Source organism: Lathyrus oleraceus, chromosome 6 (genome assembly GCF_024323335.1).
Source record: "Lathyrus oleraceus cultivar Zhongwan6 chromosome 6, CAAS_Psat_ZW6_1.0, whole genome shotgun sequence".
In the NCBI taxonomy this organism is placed as follows: domain Eukaryota; kingdom Viridiplantae; phylum Streptophyta; class Magnoliopsida; order Fabales; family Fabaceae; genus Lathyrus; species Lathyrus oleraceus.
In genome coordinates this window covers 244,510,983-244,536,608 of record NC_066584.1, presented here as the reverse complement: position 1 = coordinate 244,536,608, position 25,626 = coordinate 244,510,983, and the positions used below count along the sequence as shown (strand labels likewise).

The 25,626-nt window shown below is 36.9% G+C and overlaps 1 protein-coding gene across 1 annotated transcript; it reads right to left on the bottom strand.

The window, feature by feature from the left end:
* Nucleotides 1-1,671: 1,671 nt before the first annotated feature.
* LOC127092643 (flavonol synthase/flavanone 3-hydroxylase) lies at nt 1,672-23,216 on the bottom strand. The gene is made up of 3 exons (XM_051031530.1): nt 22,771-23,216; nt 22,368-22,695; nt 1,672-1,932 (listed from the first exon to the last, which is right to left on the bottom strand). The coding sequence occupies exons 1-3, from the start codon at nt 23,214-23,216 to the stop codon at nt 1,672-1,674; spliced, it is 1,035 nt and encodes a 344-aa protein (XP_050887487.1).
* Nucleotides 23,217-25,626: the final 2,410 nt, after the last annotated feature.

Below are 25,626 nucleotides of genomic sequence, written 5' to 3'. Positions count from 1 at the left end.
CGATGAATTTTCATCTTTTGCAATGGTCTTAGTGACGAATTATGCATTTTAGTTACACATTCTGAACTTTTGTCATGAAATTGTATCTTTTTCATCTTTTGCTATAGACTTAGCTCTCAACTTATATGTTTCTATTTAACTTATTAGTATTAAAGAGTTACAAATTATCATGAAACACGTCATGTCAACATATTTGCCACGGTTCGGTGTAATGTCATGTTGTGGACTACATCATCCTTCGTCAACAAACATTAATAGAGAGAATTAAAAGTAAAATTTAATATATTTATAAGAATCACTACCTTATTTATCCTTTTAAATATTTCTATCAAAATTATAGAAAGTTTTTCTATGCTACACTACACGCTAGTTAAGTTAATGAGCTCATAAGCACTAATTTAACAATTGAAAGTCGAGCGTGTAGAAAATATGAGACTTGTTTCCTCCTTATGATTATATTCATTCGTTTTTTAAATAAAACTTACATTGCGATATTTTCTCATATTCATACTCACTATATATTTTGAGAAATGTATTTTAATTGGACCAAGAATAAATATATGACTTATTCATTAAATTTAAGTACCACATTACATATATATTTAATAAACTAAAAATGTAGTAATACATGAATGAGAATGTTCGCCTTTAGAAGAACTATCTTTATGACTCAGATGTCTATTTCTTGAAGGGACTAATTACTATGTATTGTCGGTGTAAATAGATTTACACTATCGATTCATCACCATCATCCCGTTTGCATTATTTTATAGATTTTTAAAATAAAAATGAAACTTATTTCAATATCCAACGTCTAAGATTAATTGACAATGTAAATTTTTTTTACACTGTGAGTGCATTTCAATTAAATCATTTTTTGAATATGGTATATGATGATTCGATTTAGACCAATAATTAGATTATACTGGCCAAGTGAAACAATGTAATGCAAAAATGATTTTAAAATTTACTATTAGTAATAACCCGCATTTAAATGTTTCATAGATTTATGGAGTTTTGATCTTTAAAATGTCTCATGTTTAATGGTCATTATATTGAATGATAATGACTTTTAATAGTAATTTATATTGGGTGGTAAAGACTTTTAACTATATTAAATGGCTTGTCAATTTTTGATCGTAGAGTCTCAATTCTAGATGGTAGAGTCAAACTCATAAATAATTTAGTCCTTAAGCATACTCTTATTTGATTTTTCCATGATTCAAAATATACATCATATACATGGAATAAAGTGAAAGTTTGGAAGTTTAAATGACAATTTCCTCACAACACCGTAATAGTAAGTTGTGTAATAATAGTTTGAGGTAATTATACAATTTTATTTTCCTCATTTATAGGATCAATATAAATTATTTTCTAACAGTTAATTCATTAATATTTTTTTCTTCTAAAACTCAAATAGATAAAGAAAAAAGAGTAAAGTGCATAATAATCAAATTGATTAAGTAATATGGTGTCGAAAAATAAATCTAAGACAACAAAGAAGAAGCAACCAATTTAAATTCATTGAAAACTAAAGAAACAACAAACATTTATTTAAATTATTAGAGGACTATTTCTCAATATCCTAATCACAAATTTGTCTTTGAAGAGAATAAGGATATGAAAAACAGTAGAAATTCTAGAACAAGTGCTAAATATTTTTAATAGCTAATCCAAAATCTTGAAGTCGTGAATTTGGATATTCTCAGCCTCTTGTTTGTTGAAATCACTTTGAGTTCTATTAGCATAGTATTTACCAAAATTGAATGCTTTATATTTTGCAGGATTTTGCTCACTAACCAGCTCTTCTGCAGGCTTCACCATAATATGGTGACCTGGAAAAAGAAAGAATGGATAGGAAAATCTTTCTTTCTGTGAGTTTACTACCACCCTGTGTACAGCACAATCATACTTGTCGTTGCTCCAAATCTGCAAACCACTCAACATTAAGATTGAAACAATTGAATAAATAATCAAATATCATTAATTACTTTTTGTTCTAATTTGAAATTAAGTTTTTTTATATATGATTTCGGTATTAAGTTTATAACAATTGTTCTTACCATTTTGACAAAATATCTTATAAATCGGTTTTGTGGAATTGATTTAAACCACACACTTAATTTGATCTTAAAGTACATTGTCAATGTACAAATAAATCAATATGTTATTTGTGCCCTCAAATCTAACATTGCTAGTTTTTTTAATGATATAATAATATAAGTGTGGACAATAACCAGCGTACATAAGAAAGATTATCAGATCGCATAAGATGTGTGTCATATAGACCACCAGAAAAAAATAAAAAATATACAATAAAAAGAAGCATAAGAAAATGGCACAAGGCCTAACAAAACAAGACATAAATAACCCAAACACCTAAAACCTCACCCCATAGGGTTCATACTAGATCTCAACCACCAGAACCACCATTGACATATCAAAATCCACTTAGAGAAACACCAAAAACCACATTACAAAACAAAATTGAGAATCAATATAAAATACTTGATCTGCTATTAGTTAAGAAAAAGGATAGGGTTCTGAAGTCAGTAAGAGAAAGTGCATAGGTTCATCTATGTTTTACATAAAAACTATCTCCAACCATACAAATATTGTCCTCTTCCACTTATTTCATAGATGTTGAAGCACTGATTTTTTTTTTATCGTTATGGACCATCCAAAATAGACCAGACAATAACATGTCGAATCCTAGCAAAACTTCAATAGGTTAAGCTCTACCACCTAAAGAGAGGAAAAACTCAAAGAATCATTTGATCACTAGGAAGAACCACCTTCTAAATCAACCACCAGAAGTTCATATACCACATTGCCAAAAGTAGGGGTGGCAAACGAGCATGTCCGCCCTGAAAAAAATGGGGCGGGGCGGGATGGTCAAGTTGAAGATGTGTGCCTAAAACTTAGGCTCGTCCCGCAAAAAAGTGAGGACGGGGAAAGTCCGCAGGCACTGCACTCTTTAAGCCTAAAAATGCAAAAAATTATATAAATGCACGTGCCCTTGAAAAAAATGGGGCGGGACGGACACATTAGAGGGTGAGGGCCTAAATCATTGGCCCGTCCCGCACTAAAGTGCGGACAAAATGGGCATGCCCAGCGAGCAGGACCCGTTTTGCCACCCCTAGTCAAAAGTAACTTACAAGTGACCAAAAAGATGAAAAACTGGGTCAACTAACCCCCCACAGAAGGGACACGAGATCCCATCAAAATCAAGTGTAATGAAAAAATATATATATAATATAAGAATTCTAAAATTCTAAAATCAAAATTGCATCTTAACAAATATTAATTGATCAAATCATGATAAAACTAAACAAATTTAATTTTAAATTTTTTGTGATAAGTTCTAAGTTTTAGTAAACGATTTATGAATTTTAGTGGCAGATTATAAATTTTTGCGGTGAATTTTAATCTTTTGCAATGGTTTTGCGACGAAGAATGATTGTTATACAAACTGATTTACATATGCATGTATTTATATACAAAGTTACTTGACTACTATGTAACAAATATAACAAACTAATTAACAAACCCTAAACCCTAATTAACGTTGGGTTTGAGCCACACACAACTTGTATTATATCATATATCTCAACATACCCCCCTATAATCTAAGTTGTCGAACATATGCTAATCATAGTCGACCTGAACTATTCCTAATTTCTTTCTCAAATTCAAGAATTTGTCGATCTTCAATCCTTTTGTGAACATGTCGGTCAACCATGCTTCACTTGAGCAATGCCTCACTTTAACTTTACCTCGATTTACCTTCTCTTTAAGATAATAAAATCTAGCTTCGATGTACTTACTCCTTCCATGCAAAACTATATTCTTCATGAGATTTACGACTGACTTGTTATTGATCTGCAGCACCAGAGGTTTCTTCACTTCGACCTCAATCTCTTCAAGCACATATCTGATCCAAATTTCTTGACATGTAGCATAGGATCCTACTATATATTCAACCTCACACAATGGCAATGCCACCACATGTTTCTTTCTCGAGCACCATGAGATTGAGGCACCAAATACTTGAAAGAAATAACCAGTTGTGCGTCTTCGATCTTCCTTATCCCCACCAATCAACATCTGAATAGCAATTACCATAGATTTTTTGCTTTTAGAGTCACATCGAAGTAGAATACCATAGTTTATCGATCCTTTTAAGTGTCTCAAGATTCTTGTTGCATCCTTCATGTGTGATACCCTTGGTTCACTCATGTATTTGCTTACTAATCTGACTGAGAAACCTATATTAGGCCGAATGTTGCATATCTCAAAGATTCAACAATTTTTTTGAAGACGGTTACATAAACTTTGTCTTCCTCTCCATGCTTCTCTAACTTCAAATTTGTTTCGATAGGCGAAGATGCAGGAGTCGAATCATCCATTTGAAATCTCTTTAGTATCTCTTTGACATACTTTCTTTGATGTAGCATCATACCTTACTTCGAAATTTAAAATTCCATGCCTAGGAAATAAGACCGTTTCCCAGACCTGACATCTCAAATTCCTTCTCCACCAGCTCTTTGAACTTCGACAAGTTCTTCAAGCTACTTCTAGTTACTAACAAGTCATCGACAAATATGCATATGATTTTTATATCTTGTGCCACAACCTGAACATAGACACCATACTTATATTTTCATTTGGCGAATTCCAATTTGACTAAATATGAGTCGTTCTTCTTGTTCCATGCCCTAGGTACCTTCTTGTGATCATATAGTGCTTTATGCAACTTGTATACTTTCCTTACTTCCTCCTAAATCACAAACCCGGGAGGTTGTGTGACATATATCTTTTCATCTAGAGGAAAATTCAAAAATTATGATTTCACATCCAAGTGAAATGTCAGCCAATCTTACTTACATGCCAAGGCAACTACTAGTCGAATAGTCTTCAATCTTGCTACTGGTGCATATACTTCAGAGCAGTCAGTTCCTTCTTGCTGAAGAAAACCTCGAGCTACCAATCTCGCCTTATGTCTTGCTATTGACCCATAAACATTGTGCTTCAACTTGAACACATACTTCACTTTGATAGCTTTTGTATGTGATGGCAATTAGACTAACTCCCATGTGTTGTTTCTTTTGATTTCTTGTAGCTCTTCGACCATAGATGAATTCCACAGTTTATCATTTAAGGCTTCTCTATAGTTGTTTGGTTCAACACTTGAAGTAAGGAGAAATGAACTAATTCTCCATCTAGTGTGACTACATCATCACTAGTCACTTCATAGTATTAAAATCTTGTTGGATGAACTCTAGTTCTTTGAGGTCTTTGACTAGTACTAGCTACACCGTCTTCAATTTTGACTGTGTCGGGCATGTCAGCAACTGCTTTGACTAGGTCTGGAATATTGATAATATCTTCGACTTCTATATAATTACTTGCTTCGTCGAAATCATAGCTCATTAATGGCTTGTTAATTGCATCACTAAAATTCCAATTCCAAGAAGAATTTTCATCAATCACAATATATCGACTTATCACAATCTTCTTATTAATTGGATTGAACAACTTGTATGCACCAGTTTTATGATATCTTACCAGAATCATAAGTTCACTCTTGTCATCGAGCTTCCTTCTTCTAGCATTAGGAACATGCTTATAACAAATAGAGCCAAACACCTTCAGATGACTCACTGATGGTTGTTTGCCACTCCAAACTACTTCAATAACCTTGTTCTTCAACTTCTTGGTAAGGCACCTGTTCAATGTATACACAGCAGTGCAAACAACTTTATCCCATAAGGATTTTGGAAAATTCTTATGCTTCAACATGCATCTCGCCATGTCCAATATGGTCCTATATCTTCTTTATGCTATTCCATTATGTTTAGGCGCTTAAGGAGCATTTACCTCATGATTAATATCGTGTTCTACACATAATTTTTCAAATATCTTGGATATGTATTCGCCACCTCCATTTTTTCGCAGAACTTTGATCTTCTTCTCACTATAGTTTTTGAAAAGCATATTGAATCTCTTAAAGATTTCGAATACTTTTTCCTTTTGCTCGATCACATAGTTCCACAGCTTTTGACTAAACGCATCGACAAACGAAACAAAATTATTGTTTCCACTAATGGTATGCTCCTCAAAAGGACCACATACACCTGAATGTAAAACTTCGAGTATGCAGGAGGATCTCATTGTCATAATCGAAACAAAAAACTTTCTGGATTGTTTTCCGACTAGAAAACTTTCGCAGAGTTTGTCGGGTATCTTCAAACTTGGTATGCCAGTTACCATATCTTGAGTGATAAGTTGATTTAGTGATCGAAAATTCAAATGTCCAAACCTCAAATGCCACATCCAGCTATTCTTGTGGTCGACAACACTTTTTAGACATTGTACTTCAGTTGAACTGATCATGGTCTTAAATGTCGTGTTCTTCGACAAAGGGGATTTCAAAACCAAATTATTCTCAGTGTTGAGCAGTTCCAAGGCTCCATCTTTCATAATCACTGAGAAACCTTTTTCGATAAGTTGTCCAAAACTAACAGGTTTCACTTTATTCCAGGTACATAGAGTACATCTTTGATCATAGCTTTTCCTTCATTGCAACTTTCAAAAAATATGTCGCTAGTACCTTCTACTAGTAACGAGCTATTATCAGTAAGTTTGACCTTGCTCTTGCTCGACGAGTTGAAATATTTTAACCATACTTTTTGAACAATCATGTGACTTGAGCAACCCGAGTTAAGGAACCATATCTTGGATTCGAAATGGTCATCTGCAACTGCAACCATAACCACCATATCTTCATAATCATCTGAATCTTGGCGTGCAAGGTTTTCTCCTTCCTCATGCGTTTTATCGATCCCTTGTCTTTCCTGTATCGTCATTTCTTGGTTATGTGACCCCATTTTTCACAGTTATAACATTGCCCACCTTTTTTCTATTTGTCTTTTTTATAGGAGTTTCCTCCTCATCTTTTCGAAGATTCAGAAGCACTATCATCAACCTTGTGCTTTTGAGGGTTTGACCAAGACTTTTTACTCTGAGTCTTGTCTCGTTTGCCTTTGAACTTGTTGGAACCACCATGTTTCTCCCAAGCCTGAGGTTGCAGTGCTTGTATCAAATCTTAAACCCATTTCCTTTCGACAATCCTAATCTCATGCGCCTCTAACGAACCAACCAAATCTTCAAACTTCATGGTTTGAAGATTGTTGGATTCTTGAATTGCTATGATAACGTGATCAGAGTGAGAGTTCAACGTACACATTCCCTTCTCAACTATCATCTTATTAGTTAAGGTTTCACCATAACCCTTCATGAGATGAACGAGATTCCTCACTTTGGACACATAGCCTGCAATATTTTCATCTTCTCCCATCTGCAACAATTTATATCGTCGTCGTAAAGTATGCAATTCGACAAATTTGACTTTCTCACCTCCTTCAAAGTACTTGACAAGAGTATCTCATACCTCCTTCATCGATTCAGCATGAGGAATTCTGTTGAAGTTCACCGAATCTACCGTCGATTGAATGCAATACGCGACCTTGCAATCTTTCTTCTTCGCCTTCTTGTGCGCGACTCTCTGAGCATCAGTTGCATTCTCAGCAAGCTCAAGAACGCCATTAGTAACCACTTCAAGGGTTTCATGAAATCCGAATAAGAACTACATCTGTTTTCTTCATCGAATCCAATTCTTGCTGTCAAAAATTGAAAGTCAATTCAGAATGTCGTTGGTGCCATTCATCTTTACAGCAGACGCGATTAATAACCCACAATCCTGGAAAGACGGTCACTTACGTGTGATTCTTGAAAACACGATCAAGAATCTAACCGAAACTCTAGATACCAATTTGTTAGTGCGTGAGACACTTTTAGTGAGGAGAGGAAGAGAGAGAGAGAGAGAATATGAAAATAAGAATTACTATGATTGAAGAATGATTGTTATATAAACTGATTTACATATGTAAATATTTATATATAAAATTACTTGACTACTAAGTAACAAATATAACAAACTAAGTGTAAGACCCCAATTTTGTCCCTAAGATCCCTCAGGGCATCATATCATATCATTGCATTGCCTCAAGGATCATTGGACACCTTGCTTCCTTCCCTGTGGGTGGGTCATCTTTTTGAGAGTGGTTCCTGATCACCAAGCATGTTTGCATTTGTATATCATTGTTTTTCTTTTTATCACTAACCAAAAAGTACAAAAATATGTCATCTAACCTTTGTCTTGCAAATAAAGCAATAACAGGTCAAGGCAATCAAAGGCATTCATTGAGCAATAAATGGTGGTCATTCTTGAGATTTGGACCCCACAATCATTATCAAGAGTTCATATGAGCTATGATGTTATTTTGAAGCAAAATCCCAAGTGGAAGAGGCTTGAATCTCATCAGAACATTTCCCAGTCATTTGAAGACCTAGAAAGTCAACTGCAAAGTCAACTGTGGATTTGGAGGTGGGAAGTGATTAGAAATACTTCATTCATGTTCAAACAAGTCTCATTTGACATTTCAAACACTCACATTGAAGAATTTGAGGTCCAGTCAAAACTTTCCAAAAATAGAAAGTGACCCATAATTCAAACTTTCCAAAAATGGAAAGGTTTTGGACCAACTTCAACTCAAGATTACATCATCAAGAAAGCTTCAAATGAAATTTTGTTGAACATGAAAGTTGTAGATCTTTCTCTCCGATTTCCAAAAAGTCAAAGATCATCAATTTCTCATATGTGGTTAAGGAGATATGATCAAAACATGGCAAAGTATGCATGGAACTTCAAATGGACATAACTTTTCAACCAAAGCTCCAAAATGAGTGGCTCTTTTTGCATTTTTCTCCTCTTGACCTCTAATTTCCAAATCATGCATCACATTACATGAACTATTATCACATGATCACTTGTTAATTCATTGGTTTTTTGGAGGGAAATTCTAACATTCAAAATTGGTGCATTGTTTGAACTTGTTGCCATCACCATTGGTTTCAAAATTGGATTTTAAGTGAAAATGAAGGGAATTCGTGCACTGCTCACACATGCATTCCATGCATGAGGGTGAAAAACCAATTTGCACATACACCTTAAAACTTGACTAATCTCATTAGCATTTGGCTTAAACATGATTACATCATAATTAGCAAGGCATATATAAAGAAAATCATAACTGTTTTCAGGGAATTAACATTCATTTTTCAGATCTAGATCCAAATTCTCCAAAATTTTCTCTCAAAAATTTCTGCAAATTCTTCAAACTAGAGTACATTCCAATGCTAGATTCATGATCCTGAACCTCTATTGAACAAGTTTGCACGTGGATTTGAAGCAATTGGAGCCACATTGAAGCATACTCGAAGATGAAAGCATTCATGGTGATTTCAAATTCTGTTGAATCCAAGTGTGTTTGAGCTTCATTCTTTCCATCAATAAACTCCATAAGCACTGTAGAGTAGAATTGAAGCATTACAAGCTGCAGATAGCACAAATTCCAGTTTCTGCTCTTCAAGAGGTTACAAATCGAATCTCTTATTTTTGAATTTCCTTGCCATGATGTTGTAGATCTAGGTATGCTGGTAATTCTGAGCTTTGAATCGTGCAAATTGGTGCTGTTTTGAGTGAGATATGATAGATTGAAGTCTTGATGATTGAATCTTATTTTCTTCGATCCGTGCATGTTTGGATGTTTTTGCATGAAATAATTGTGGATCTTTGATGTATGTTGAATGCACTACATGATTCTGTGCTTGATTTCAATTTCTGGACATGTTTGAGATTTTCTGGAAAATCCAGATGAAGATCATGATGATCTTCATCTTCAACCTTGAGTTTTCTCATTTCCAGTATTAACTACCATTCTGCTTCCATTTAGCTACGATTTTTTGAATTAGCTACGAAATGCTTGGCGCGCTAGGGTTTGAGTGATGCGACGTCGTTTTGTCTAAGGTGTGCATATTTGAATTCGTCTGTGGTTCGATCCTTGGCTGCAGCGAAATTCAAATGCCTTCACATTTTATCCATTTTCCCTCCACATATTTCATACTATGCTTCATGTGTTGTTTTTAATTTTTCTCATCTTAGAAAATTCATAACTATTTGAAAATTAATCCAAAAAATACCAGTTTTTTTGCATTGTGATCCTTGTTCTCTCTAGTTTTTTATCATCATGATTTCACAAGTTGTGCTTGGCTGGATAATTTTTTGTGCTAAAATGATTGGACATGTGTCCTTATTTGACCTTACCTTGGTTATCATGTTGTGAAATGCTTGTTTCTTATCCAATGAATGTGAAATTTTGCATGCTATAACTAGACACATTTCTTGACATTTTGGTTTTGATTTGGCATTTTTATCAATTACCAATTCTGTTTTATGATTGTGCTAAGTTGGTGTGACAATTTGTGTCACACCTTTTGATGTTCAACTTGTATGATGAGTTTGCCATACCAAATGATGTCCAATGCTTCTGATTTTTTGTGTGATGCATATTATGAATGTCTTGATTGATCATGAATTTTCTCATAATTATTTGAATTATTTATGATTTGATTTGCATTTTTCATTCTGGTTGATCACATTTGAGCTTTGAAATTGCCTTGAACTTCACTTGATCATGAAATGCTTTTGGTTAATGATATTGATGTGAGACCTTTTGGAATGTGTCATGATGTGATTGAAGTTGATTCATGTTAAGTTTCAGCTCCTGTTTTGAATTTTTTCTCCATCTTTGACCCTAGGCTTTGACCTAGTGGTTTGTGGCTTACATTTGAGCTTTGATTTCAGGTTGAGCATTCAAGTTACATGGTTAATGATGCTTCATCACTTGAGCATTGATGTTTGCCTTTGATTACTAACCTTTGTGTGTTTTGTAGATTGATGTTAACTCATTTGAGTTTGCTTTTGGCTTACACATTTTGTATATTGGGTTTGACTGTTGCTTATTGACTATTGTCTGTTTGTTTGAGTATTGTACTGATTTGTTTAGTGTTTCCACAGGTACTTAAGTTGCTTTAAGTTCATTTGAACTTTGCTTTTGCTTGGTTGCTTAACCACTTAGGTATAATCTCTAATCTTCATGTAGTCTGGAAGACCTACTGTTATTGGTAGGCACCTGTCTGAAGTCCTCCTTAAGAGGCAATGCTTGTGATTGTTTATCTTTTGTGCCAAGCAGGAAAAGTCCTCTTATGAGGCAATTGGCAGATAAAAGAGATGTGTAATCCATCTCCTGCTACTCAGTGTGTCATTCACCTTGCTCACACCATGTGTTGATTCATGGTGAATAATAACCCAAGATCTTATAGAGTCTATCATATGTGGAGAAGAGTTCCAACTTTCTGAACTCCCACACTTTCCATTGATCAAAGCTCTCCCTGACCAGGGATAAGAGCTATGAGGCACACCCCTCATCTCCATTTCATCCGCTTCACCCTAACTCTCAATGTTAGGGTTAAGAGCACAATGACCCCATTCCAGTTGGCTGTACAAGCCTAACCTTGCTTGAGCCTAATTGATTGTGTATAGTGTGTGCTAATTGACTTGTTTGTTTGCTTACTTGATTCATCTATACATATTTGCTTATGTGTACCTTTGTGCACTTATCATCATTAATGGTATATCATTTCATGATCATTGCTCATATCTTTGTGACATCTTTGTTTGTCCATTGAGGAATCAATTGTAAGTCCATTTATTGGCAGTTGTTTCTTATGATCTGGTAGGGATTTGGAACTAAGACCATTCATTGGCATTCCTTTCCTTGGAGTCGAGTGTAAGACCATTTATTGGCAACTTGTTTCCTCTTGCTTATTGCATTCCATGTTTTGTTTTGTTTTAGGAGACTAGTATAAGTCCATTGATTGGCATCTGGTATCATTTGTTTCTTTTTGCTTTAGGAGATTGGAATAAGTCCATTGATTGGCATCCGATATCCATTTTGTTTTAGGAGATTGGAATAAGTCCATTGATTGGCATCCGATATCCATTTTGTTTTGTGAGATTGGAATAAGTCCATTGATTGGCATCCGGTATCCATTTACTTTGTTCATCTGTTATTTGCATTATTGCCTATTCCAAAGGAATCACTTGAATCATCTACATATGATCTCAAGAGGTGAACATCTAAGAAGTTTTACTTCCTTAACCCTCCCACCTTTTGTTGCTTTAAACCTCCATTTGCATGTTAACTCAAAACCTGAAAAACTATTATGCAAACATTTTCATTTGTTTTCAAATTAGAAACCTAGGCTTTAAGCCTCTGATTTTTTCAAACTTCATTTTCATAATACTTCTTTTGAATTGAATTCTAATCATATCTTGATCATCTTTTGTGAATAAATTCTAATTGATTAATTCCACTCATTCAATTGTTTTGTGGCTTTGTCCATTCTTGATAAGTTTTCATACATTAGCCATAGATCTCAATTATCTTAGTGGTTGATGTAAATCTCACCTTTTGTCCTTAGTGATTGAACTGTAAGACTTCCTTGCTTATTATAGGGCATGGTCCCTCACTAGCAAGTTGAAGCTTTTCTCACATGGTGGACTTGTTGTTTGTATAAGGTTGAGTTTTCTCCCGTGGATAACGAAAGACCTTAGGGCTTTTGTTTTAAAATGAATCCACCCACACTTTTGGAAATCTTTTAGCCGAACTACGGCGTTTTGATCCTTACCTTCCATGGAAAGGTACGTAGGCAACGGGTTCATTCGTTCAAACACAAAAATAATAACTTGTATATTCTTTCTCTCATCTCTTCAATCCATGTTTGCACAATAAATATTTCATAAACAAATAACATTTCATACAACAAGTTGTGAAAAGGGCTCCCTAGGAGTACCTAGGACGTTTTGGGTGCCTAACACCTTCCCATTGCGTAATTAACCCCTTACCCAGATCTCTGATCTTTTCACTAGTTTTTTATGTGTAAAACTTCTTAGGCTTTTGTTCGCTTTTTAGCCATTCCTTTGGATAAATAAAAGTGCGGTGGCGACTCGATTCTTTGTATGCTTTGCTTTTGATTTAATCAATAAATCATAAAGTGACGAATACACCGCTACAGAAAAGTGGCGACTCTGCTGGGGATAAAATCCTTGGTGGTTTTGCCTACTTTTCACCCTTGTTGTATGTTATTGTTTATTTGTTTGACATATTTTTGTACAATTTGGGATTACTGTATTGATTGTAATGTTTGAATTGCTTGATATACAATTGTTGTTTGCTTGGTGATCTCTGTGAGATGAGTTCTATACCCAAACTCGAGTGCACTCTAGGATACGAGAATGGCATAGTCTTGTCGACTTGTGTGGAGTATTCCTTAGCAAGTTGACTTGCGAGTCCGTTCACTTGGTGGAGGTCATGTTGGATTAATAATGTCACATAAGTTATTTGTGGTTAGGCATTATTCTTTCAATCATGTGCCTTAGAAGCCAAGGACCTTAGTTTACCAAGCCCATCTTGGCCTATTTTTAGGACGTAGTGCGGAGGTCGTTCAGATGTAAGATCTGATGCGATTGTTACGCGATACTACACTCATAAGAGTCTCTCTTGAGAATATTTTTGGAATACGAGTATTCGTTCCTCCGATAATATTCGAAAGATGGGATGATGACTATGGGAACCTCTGGTAGAACATGTTTGGCAGGTGTAGCACCTCAAATTTGCACCTATCATTGTACATACATTTTCATGTTAGGTCATAGCATATCATGGTCCATTGCATAGCATTGCATCGCCTCTTTTGCCTCAAGTGCAAGCCAATCAAGAAATTAGGTCAAACTGATCAGGAGATCAGTCAACCAAGCAAGCAAGCACAATTCTCAAGGGGCCAAGGCCTTAGGGTTTGTCCAACAAGTTCACATGACTTGGGGGTCCATTTGAAGTGTTCAAGTCAAGGGTTGAAGGCTCAGAGCTCATCAGTTAATGCACAGACAGTCAAAAACCCTAGAAAGTCAACAGTCAGTCAAAGCAGTGAATGATGGCCATTCTTGTGGAATTTGGGCACCATGATCAATAATCAAGAGTTCATACAACTTGGGACATCATTTGAAGTCAAGTTCTCAAGGAATTAGGATTTGGAAGTCATCAGTCAATGCATAATCAGTCAGAAACCCTAAAAGTCAACTATTGGTCAACTGTCCATTTAATCAGTGATTGGATGATTGGAATTGGTTTGTGAGAGTTCATTCATGTCCAAATAGTCATCATATATCATGCCAAACACCATCATGGAAGAATTTGAAGCCAGATCATGAATTTCCCAAAATAGAAACTGGGCCTGTAATTGAAACCTGCCATAAATGGAAAGTCTTGATCCTCAAACTTACATTTTGATACAAGCCTCAAATGAATTTTTGCCCAACATGAAAGTTGAAGATCTTGTTCTCCCATTTCCAAAAAGTCCAAGAACTCTCAATTCCCATGTGTGGTTGGAAAGTTATGATCGAATCGATTTCAGAAAATCTTGAACTTCAGAAGGCCATATCTCTCAAACCGTTTGACCAATTTTGGTGGGGTTTTTTCCTACAAGTCACATTTGATCCCCTCTTTCCAAAAATATAAATTTCATGTGCCAAAACTTCACCAATCAAAATGGCATATTTTGACCTTTTTCATTTAAATGAAAGTTTGACCAAGAGTTGACTTTTTGATTAAAACATTTTTTCAACATTTGGCCAATTGGAACAGCTCATAAATGTCATTTAGGATGTGTTTGCAAAGTCAAAATATGCAGCACATGTGAGTCATGCTTGGTTGCTTGAATTGCAAGAAAGGTACAAAAACACCATACTTGTATATGCTTCCACCATGCCTTGCCTTGTACCTCAAAAGGACAGCAATTATGCAGCATTTTCTGTCACTTTTGAAGCCTCATTATGCAGCCATACCCCAACAGTACATAAAGCCATTCTTGCTTGCTTGGATTGAGGAGGAAAGTACATTGCTTCAACAACCAAATGCAATAGCCATAACTTGTACTGTCCAATAGCAGTTTGGACAGCACCACTTTTCTGTCAAGAGAGGCTCATGGCAGTCACAAGAAAGGGAGGAGTGCAACAGAACTGACCAAGACTCATTCATACTAAAAACTGCTTTGGCCATGTTCTAAAAAAAACTGTCAAAAACTCAAAACCACAAAGCCATCTCAAACCAAACAGTAACAGCATGGTTTTCCCTTTCTTTTTCCCTGTCATGAAACCAGCCACAGCCACAGTCAAACGCTTGGCAACAGAAAATCACTCTCCAACCAGGACCTCACTTTGCATTTTTCCTGTCCAAGAACAGCAGCAGACCAAGAAGACACAAAGCAACCTAGCAGCAAACTGGACTCCTCTTTTTCTGTCAAGACCAAGCATTAATGGTAGCCACATGTAACAGCAGAAAAATTGGTTAACACACTGCATTGCATTCAGGCTGCTTTGGGGGCATTCCAAAATTTGCTGTCAAGCACAACAAACCAAACCTGCTAACCAAAAAAAAACAGTAGAACTTCATTGGTTCACCCTGCTATTTGCCTCTCACTCTTTCTGTCCAAGCCTACAAAAACCTAGCCATTGCATTTTTTCCACAACTCTTCATCATGGCTAAAACCTAACCAGCATCCACCACAAAAACCTGCTAACTGCCCTGGCCTTGCCCTACATTCCCATTTTTCTGTCCAACCCCAAATCACACCTTGCCACTTGCCTTTGAACTTCATTTGGCCAAACTCCAAAACCTGTCCAAAACCAAAGTTGCCTAAACCCTGCATGAACCAAACTTGAAGCATTGCATGGTGACCACCAACATAACATGACTTAGCCTACATCACACAATCACCTTGCACTCACCTTGGCATCACTATTTTTCTGCTAACACAACCAACTGCTAGCAGCATACACCCTCTAAAAACCTGATCCTGGCTTTGCATCTCAGGTTTTCTGTCAAAAGGCATCAAAGTTACAACAACAACAGTTACAGCAGCAGCACCAACAGCCAACTCCATCTCATTCTCTAAAAATCCATCTTTACATTTTTCAACTTGCTGTCAAAAAACAAAACCTTGCCTTGCCAACTTCAAACCTGCAGCAGCCTAGCAACCTCCATTTCATTTTTCTGTCAAAACCTCACCTGGCCATTTTGCCACTTCACAATGCTCTCACCATTTTGAAACTAGTAGCCATCAACCAAAAAAAACCAGTGGAACTTCACTGAGGCACACTCACTCCAAAGCCTCATTTTGGACCATCTATTCATCATCACAAAACCTGCTACCATCATGCACAGCAACATAACACCCTGCACATCAAAGAGGTTGAGCATTGAATTTCACTCCAAGCATCCACAAAGCAAAGCTAGCATCATCATTCATCATCAAGAAGGCCATTGGACAACTGTTGCACTTCAATAACATCCAAAAGCATCAGCAACACAACTGCTTTTCCAAATAAGTAAGTTTTCGAGTTCCATGATTTCTCAAATTGACACATGTTTGGAATAGGTTTTTTAATGCTGAGTTTAGTGATGCTTTCACTTTTTGGATTGGTTGCTTATTCATGAAGATATGATGAGATAAAGTTTGATACTTGAAAATGTTTCCTTTGATTTCTTGTTGTGTAGTTCGAATTAATGAAAATAGGGTTTGGATTGTTGTTGTATGATGTTTGATGATTACAATGGTATGCTCAATTGACATTTTTGGGGAGAAATTAAGAAATTCGAATTTGGGGGATGATGATGAACATAAACCCTAGTTTCCCAATTTATTTTTCCAGAATTTTTCACATTCTCACGTGTTACTGTGCCATTCCCCACTAGCCAATGAAAACATTTCATTTTCTGGACCAAAACACGGTCGTTTTGATAAGTGACTGGGTTATTTACAAAAATGTCATTCTCTCAATATTAATTCAATTAATTTCTTCACTTTGATTACCAATCTTCCAAAATTCCTAACTTGCTCAATTTTAATCCAATTTGAATGGGATTTTTTATGTTGTGTTCATCATGATCTCTACTTTTTTATCTTTATTTTTCCAGAATTTTTGGATGAATGGTTTTTAAATGGTGCTAGGGTTTGTGACATGTGACCAAATTTTGTACATCTTGCCAAAACCTTTGTGAAATGATGATACTTTATCCAATGGCTCCCAAATTTTTTGTGCTTAAACTAGACACACTCATGGTGATTTTGGTGTAGAGTTTGTGAATTTATCATTGCTGGTTTGTGAGTTATGAATTTTTGAATTAGGGTGTGACAATTTGTGTCACACCATTGATGCCCAACTTCATGAATTTCATTACCATGCTTCTTGACCTCCAATTGATCTGATTTTTTGCATGAACCTACTCTTGTATGTATAGTTTACATGTGATTTTTTGTGGATTTATTTGTGGCATTTCCTAATTGTTTGAGATTTTCTCCCCTGGTTAGTCATATGTTGACCTTGTGTGACACTTGTTCCCATTTCATTTGTGAAATTCTCATACTTTATTGGATGGACATGAAATTTTACATGAGATAACTAGACATCCTCATCTTTGCCATGGTTTTGATCCCATTCATTTATCATATGTCATCTCTGATTTATGAATTTTCTAAGTTGATACATGTTTGGTTGACTTTTTTGAGCATGTTCAAAATTGCTTTGACTTTCTGATTTTCATTGACTTCCTTCCACTTGTCCAAATGAGATGAAATTTGACATGCTTACCATGCTATGGATTGTGATTGACCATGATTTATTTGGCGATTTTTGGAAATGTTTGAGTTGACTTTTGAGTTAAGTCTTGCTGTTGACTCCTATGAGCTTCTGTTTGCTATACTTTGACCTAAATTGTTCATGAAATGATGATGATGATTGATGTGGATGTGAACCCAATTGGTTTTGTTTCTTGAATGTTTAAACTTGACTTTGATTGGGTATCCCTTGCTGTTTTGACCTTTTTATTCTCTTTTGACCCTAGGCTTGCCCTAGTGGTCCCGTTACTCACCTTTGAGCTTGTGTTTTCAGGTGGAACACCAAATGGCCATTGAGACCAATTCTTTTGATTGAGCTTGTTTAAATACCATGACTAACTTGTGTGTTTTGTAGGTGGCTTGGCTCACATGCCTTAAGCCTTGTGCCTTGCACATCCATGTGCCTCTAATTGACTGTTGGTGTCTGTTTCTGTCTGTTTTGTTTGAAGTTGCATACTAACATCTGCTTGACTGTTTCAGGTGCTTTTAGTTGCTTAGTTCCTTGTGAACTTATTGCTTTGCTTTGCTTGTATAAGCAATTTGCATTGAGGTATGCTTCTAATCTTCATGTAGTCTGGAAGACCTGGCCCGTTACTTGGCCAGGCAACTGTCTGAAGTCCTCCTTAAGAGGCAATGTTTGTGGATGTTTAATTTTGTCCTTGCATAGAGTCAAAGTCCTCCTAAGTGAAGAGGCAATTGGTGGAAGGTAGGGATATGCAATCTATCCCCCACTATTCAGTATGTCATCTGCTTTGCTCACACCACTGTGTTGATGCATTGCGGATACAAACCCAAGATCTTGTACAACTGTACAGTTGAGTCAGTTTTAATGTGTAGAAGGGTTCCCACTTTCTGAACCCACACATTCTTGTCTTGAGATCTCCCTGGCCAGGGATAAGAGCTGTGAGGTCTCATCCTCACTTCATCCTTTCATCTGCTTCACCTTAGCCCCTCAATGGCAAGGTTAAGAGCAACATTCACCCAGTTCCAGAGGTTTGTTTGTTGAGGTTGATATGACCCCTTGACTAAAACCTAACCCTTGTTTGAGCCACTTGTTTGTGTATAGCGTGTGCTATCTATGCTTGTAGGATTGTTTGACTTGCTTCCTGTGCAAGTTAGGATTGTTTGACTTGCTTCCTGTGCAAGTTAGGATTGTTTGACTTGCTTCCTGTGCAAGTTAGGATAGTTTAACTTGCTTCCTGTGCAAGTTAGGATAGTTTGACTTGCTTCCTGTGCAAGTTAGGATAGTTTGACTTGCTTCCTGTGCAAGTTAGGATAGTTTGACTTGCTTCCTGTGCAAGTCAGGATTAGTTTAGACTTGCTTCCTGTGCAAGTTAGGTTTTGCTTGGCTTGTTTCCTGTGCAAGTTAAGTGTGTGTGGCTTGCTTCCTGTGTGAGCCATGCTTAGGATAGGTTGGCCCTTGTGCCACTTAGCTAGAAACCTTAACTTAGGGATGATTTGCATGATAACATCTAGGCTCGAGTCGTAGTCTCCCTAGTTGTGTCTCCCTCTGTTATCTGGTTAGACTAGATCCTTTATCCCTGCGTAGGGGAACTACATCGCCCTGATCTTCACACCAGATGAAGTATGTAGGCAGGAGATTGAGCTGATCTCTCCGGGCGCCCCTTTTTTTCATTTTGTGTGTGTCGTCTGACCTTTGCTAGGCTCGAGTGCCTGACTCCTTAGCAATTTGTTGTCTGTTTGTTTGAGTGTGTGCTTGACAGTTATAGACTCGAGTCCCCGACTCCCTATCAACCTGTTGTGTTGTTGTGTGCTTGGAAGCCGATGTAAGTCCATCGAGTGGCATTTGGGTTCCAGTGTGCGTGTGTTTTTGGTTCGGATGCTGATGTAAGTCCAGTGATTGGCATTCGGGCTCCACGTTTGCCTTTGCCGGTGTTTGTTTGTGTGCGTGTCAGCCGAGCTACGAATGCTCTGATTCTTCTCTCGTCCGAGAAGATACGTATGCATAGGATGCGATATCCTAGCGAGCATGTGTCGTTTCCCAGTCCGAACTACTTGGACTCTGATGTCTATGCCTGATAGACTAAGTAGGCCCAGGATGCGACATCCTGCCGAGTTCAGTTTCAGTCAGTCTCTTTCCTTTCTTTCAGCCGGTGTGTGTGAATATTTGAGCAGTGTTTAGCAACCAATTTCCTTTCTAGTGTGCGTGGATCCCGTAGAGTACTACGGATGCGTAGGGGTGCTAATACCTTCCCTTCGCATAACCGACTCCCGAACCCATACTCTTTGGTCGCGAGACCATGTTCTTTCCCAGGTTTACTCTGAGCGTTTCCTTTCCCTCTTTTGGGATAAATAACGCACGGTGGCGGCTCTGTTGTTCTTTCTTTTCCCGCCGGTTTTTCGCGCGATGCGACAGCAGGTTTAAACCCTAGTACACTCCCTCTGGGTGGTTCTTAACCGAGACTCCATGCTCGTGACTCTCAACAAACCCGTGATTCATCGTTGAGTCGTTCAGACATCCTTAATATCAATGGAACTTGGGTGTCGATAAGGTGAAAACCATAATCCACCAAAATGGATGATTGATATTAAGGATGATTGAGCCGGTTCATGTATCGTTAATATCAATGGAACTTGGGTGTCGATAAGGTGAAAACCATAATCCACCAAAATGGATGATTGATATTAAGGATGCTATGAGTTTTCCCATGACCTTTGTCTGGTGTGCTTTGCTTGATCCTTGAGTGTGATTGTTGCATTCATGCATTCATGCATTCATCTGCATCCATATCATCAAAAAATGAGAATTTTTTTTTAAGGATCTTCAGGGGTTTCTTTGCAAAAAATTTCAGGTATGGAAAGGCAAAGAACTATTTGATGAGATATTTCCATATGCGATAAAATGCTTAATATTTCAAAATTTGCAAATAAAACTCTCGAGTTCCTTTGAAATAAAAACAAATCATGTGCACGAGCATTGCATGCATCATTTGCATAAGCAGGTGTTGTTCTCAGCCTCTGGTCCTGTGGCCTAACTGTGGTGCTCTTCATTTATTTTGAAGACACGCGCACTCACCGGTACTACACCAGAGCCAACTTTGCAAGATTGATGGATCATCTCGAACAAGAGAATTGTGAACTCAAAGAGGAAATCACCAGACTAAGTGCTTTTGATGGATTTATTCCTGGTTAGCCACTTGTCTTCTTTCTCATATATTGATGTTGAGGATGAAGTTGGAACTCCTTTCCAAGCTTTGTCTATAGCCGAGCCTGTTGAGAAGAAGTCTCCTTCATTTGCTTCCTATCGTGATGTGAAACTGGCCATTGAATGTGGTGCAGTTGCTGGTTTAGGGAAGATGATCGAGCTTGAAGACAACAAATCCCGGGCTGGCATTGACTATTCTTCTGGGGCATTCAACGCGCAAGGGCTGTTCAAGAGTGGAGGTTTCATCCACGCCAATCAAGCTGAAGAAGCTGTTGCTATTCTGGAAGAGGATGCAGAGGATACTGACAATTTTGTCATCCCTGGCGGGATCTACCACAATTGGGTCGCTGTGGATGTTCCTACAATCATTCATAAGTCAGCGTAATTTGTTCACTTTGTTTAAAAACTCTTCTCCCATGCCAAAAGGAGGAGTGATGACATTGTCGGCATCATATACAATGATATTTTCATTCAATTGATGCATGTTAAACATTTGTTTTTCCAATTATTTTCACTTTTTGCTTTTTGCATGGAAACGGTGATCACAAAAAACCATGAAAAACAAGAATAAAATCTCTTTTCATCTACATAATGATTTGCTTGTTTAAATTCAAAAGCTTTCCATTATCCAAAATCATTATGCAGGGATTTCTAAACCCATTGAACATAATGATCCAACGTCATCTCCCAATTTTGAATTCCCTGTATTCGAAGCAGAGGAAGATGAGGTTGAAGGGATTCCTGATGAGATTACCCGTCTTCTTGAGCACAAAAAGAAGATCAGTCAGCTGTATCTTGAGAATCAGCAAAAACAGTCAAACTGGGGCATTACAAATGTAATAAAAAAAAAGGGGGTGAAAAATAAAAGAATCAAAATCAAAATCAAAATCAAAAAGAAAGAAAAAATAAAAGAAAAAGTATACCCTCAAATCCCAATTTGACTGATGCTGAATGGATTCAGAGTCGTTATGACCAACTGAATTTGATTGAAGAGAAGCGATTGACTGCCATGTGTCATGGTCAGTTATATCAGCAGAGAATGAAGAAAGCATTCGGTAAGAAGGTCAAGTCTCGTATGTTCCGAGAAGGTGACCTCGTGCTCAAGAAAGTCTTGTCTTTCGCGCCCGATTCCAGGGGCAAGTGGACTCCAAACTATGAAGGTCCATATGTTGTTAAGAGAGCCTTTTCAGGCGGTACTTTGATGCTTACAACAATGGATGGGGAGGATTTCACTCGTCCTGTGAATTCAGATGCAGTCAAGAGATACTTTGCCTAAAAACTAAAATTTAATAATATATTTATAAGAATCACAATCTTATTTAATCCTTTTAAATATTATTATCCAAATTATAGAAAGTTACTCTATGCTACACTACACTCTAGCTAAGTTATTTACAATAACAAAGATTAAGTTATTTAATTCATAATTCTATATTCTAATCTTTTTAAAAAAAATCTATATCCTCTCCAATATTGAAACTGCTTTGTTGGAACAACGTACCTGAACAATATCACCTAAATTAATGATGAGTGCACCAGGAATAGGTTTAACAGGAATCCAATCACCAAGTGATTTTGTTTGAACTTGTAAGCCTCCAATTTCATCTTGTGCAAGCACAGTCAAAGCACTAGGATCCTTGTGAGGACCAATACCAAGTGCCAAATCAGGAAAAGGACATGGAGGATAGCGATTCAGCCTCATTAGGCTTAGTTGGTTCTTGAAGCAGTCATGGAATTTGTCACCAGGTAAGCCTAAGCTCAATGAAATCAACTCCAATAACTTGTAAGATAGCTTTTCCACTTCCCTAGCATATTCCTCCATTGTTTCCCTAATGGAAAATAAAAAACATAATGATGGTTTTATGTTGCTTTAATTTAGAAACTATTTTAAGTAAGAAATATACCTGAAATTTGGAAGGGATTTTGGCCACTGATTTTTGAGAGTCCATAGCTCTAAATCATGTGGATCATCAGAAGAAGGGACTTGTGTTGCATTTTCAACATGATAATCAAAAATCTCTTTCCAATCCCTTATGTTCTTAGTGTGCTCAACATCATGATAACCTGTTGCATTAACTTCATCTCTTTTCACTTTCTTCTTTTCCTCCATACTTAGCTCGAAAAATTTCTTGGTCTCATTCTCAGCCTTTAGGATAATATCAGAGGGAACTCCATGATTGATTACTTGAAAGAATCCCCACTCCTCACATGCTTTGCCAATGTTTGAGACCAGCTTTTGTTCTATACTTTCTGAGAGGTCAATGGTTGGAATTTCATCGACTTGTACAAATGCAGATGATTTGGGACGGTGTTCTGTGGATTGCATGTAAGCGGGATCAATGTTTCCCATCTCTTGAGTTTTTCTCTCTCTAAATTGAAGGATGAATATGATGAGAAATATTTATAGAATATTACTCTCTTTGAAATTTTCACACTTTTTAAAATAATAATTAATTATATTGATTTTAATTATAAAATATTATTTTATTAATAATAAATAATAGAACAGTTAGATGAATTAAAATCTAATAAATAATAGTAAATTAGTAAAAATAAATAATAAATATCTTAAAGGAACAAATAAATAATTTAAGATAAATAAAAATAAAAACAAAACACCTATTATTTTGTTTTTATTATAAAAAAAAAATTAAATACATTAAATAACAAATAAATATAAACTATAAATAAATCAAATGTGAACTTTTTTTTTATAATAAGTATTCGAGATAATATCTATTTATTAAATGATTTTTGAAGTATTATTTTACACCTTATCTTTAAAGACGAAAACGTCAGATTTAAAATGAAAAAAAAAATGACTTTTGAAGTATTAATTTTAGGTTTTTTTACAAAAATAACCCACTTTTTCAAGGAAATTCCCAAAATACCTCTAGTTTCAAAAAAAATCCCAAAATACCCCACTTTTATGAGGATTCGCCAATTCAATTGGAGACTCCTCTTAAAACTTGAATGGAGGCGCCAATTGGATTGGCTAGGGCAGGTGCCCTAGCCAATCCAATTGGCGCCTCTGTGTAGGTTTTAAGAGGAGTCGCTAATTCAATTGGAGCCCCTGTGATAGATAAATTTGATATAAGACCACTTGATATTAATAAAATTTGCCGTTTACACAAAGAAACCTAATGGTGATGACCGGGATCACCTAACCGACCTCCGGTCCCACATCCTCTAGCTACCCTAACCCGTGGCCCTAACCCACATTGACGATTCGGTACCGATGTTTGATCATCTGAGGGGCCAGGAGCGTCACTACCAACTACAGGAGAAGGTCTATTGAGGTAGTCAGACAATCCGACATAGTCTTCAGTATGCATCGATGGTGTACCGCCGTAGCTGAGCTCATGACCCATGCCAGAGAAGTTGGGATGTGGTTGACTCATTGATGGATGATCGGGATGGTTGAAGGGAGACATTTGTGTGAACGATGCGTCGAGGAAAGGTTGGAAAGGTTGTTGGGGTGTTTGGTAGAGATAGGGTTGTTGGATGTTTTGGTTTTGTGAGGTTTGAGCTTCTTGGCTACGGTAGGAGGAGGGGTGGTTGGTGTTGAATGAACGTTGGGTGTTCTGGATTAGGCGACTTTGGTAGGGTGATGGGGTGGGTGCGAAGCGATGTTGAGTATCAGGTTGATAGTCAATTTGTTGCTGGTGGTATGGGGTATGCTCTTGGTATTGGGGTTAGGTGTATGAAATGTTTTGGTTGTATGTTTGTGTGTTGGTTGAACGGAATGTTTAACAGACAGGGGGTTGTGTGTATCCGGTCTGACACTGTTATTGGGGGTTTGATGTTAAGGTGTCAGGTGTGTAAGTCATCTGGCGTGGGCCGTACAAGTACATATCCTCGGCGATGAACTGAAAACCAGCTGATCTGTACCAAGCCATATAAGTACGACTTGGTTTTTCTTCAGTTGACATGACTGGGTCAGTTAACCCATGGTCATGACGGTGCTTCCATTTGCGACACTCCGATCTTGCGAAGCTTTGCCATGGATTGAAGTTCCATTGGTCGTTAACTTTGCGCAAATGCCATTCTCCTAGGCTAGCTGGGGGATCTGGGATATTTTGGAGCATACTGAACTGCAGCTTGACACGATGACTGTTGTGCATCTCCACAGTTATAAACCGTATTATCGGTGTGCATGCAGTCCATACGGCCGCGTCTTCAGCGTTGACCTCATGGTCATGATCCAAATTAAGGTATGGATGCCAAATGAACTGAAATGTGAAAGAAGATAGGATTATAGTCAATGTAGAAGAAGTTAACAAAATATAACGAAATAATTAAGTTATTTTCCTTACGTCTGTCGGTCGAAGGTGATCCAATAGGTTGCGATACTGAGTAATACAGTATCTTGGACATCTATTGTAAATCATACCACGTGCAGACCATCTACACTAAAAAGTAAAAAAACATTAGTTAGAGGTAATAATCTTTGAAGAAGTAAGTAAAGATATAGCAATTTAAACAACTTACTTTTGTGCATACGGAAATGTGAAAGGGTTGTTATTGACGGGTGCTAGAGACAGTAGTCTTGACCAACCCCATGCTTGTAGTAAAACAGCACATCCAGAAAATGTAGATGTATCTTTGTGTGAGTTTTTGCACAAGGAGCTATAGAGATAGGCTAGACAAGCAGATCCCCAACTATAACTTCCTATTCTATCTACATGTCTAAGTAGAGGTAAGTACATAATATGCATGTTAGAACCACTACCTTCAGGAAATAAAAACGAGCCAATTAA

What these genes read in the sequence shown, in the direction of transcription:
- LOC127092643 (XM_051031530.1), bottom strand. Translation starts at nt 23,216, where the DNA reads ATGGGAAACATTGATCCCGCTTACATGCAATCCACAGAACACCGTCCC. An exon ending in AAATCCCTTCCAAATTTCAG is followed by an intron (nt 22,696 to 22,770) that starts GTATATTTCTTA and finishes ATTTTCCATTAG; the next exon opens with GGAAACAATGGAGGAATATG. An exon ending in ATTTAGGTGATATTGTTCAG is followed by an intron (nt 1,933 to 22,367) that starts GTACGTTGTTCC and finishes AGTGGTTTGCAG; the next exon opens with ATTTGGAGCAACGACAAGTA.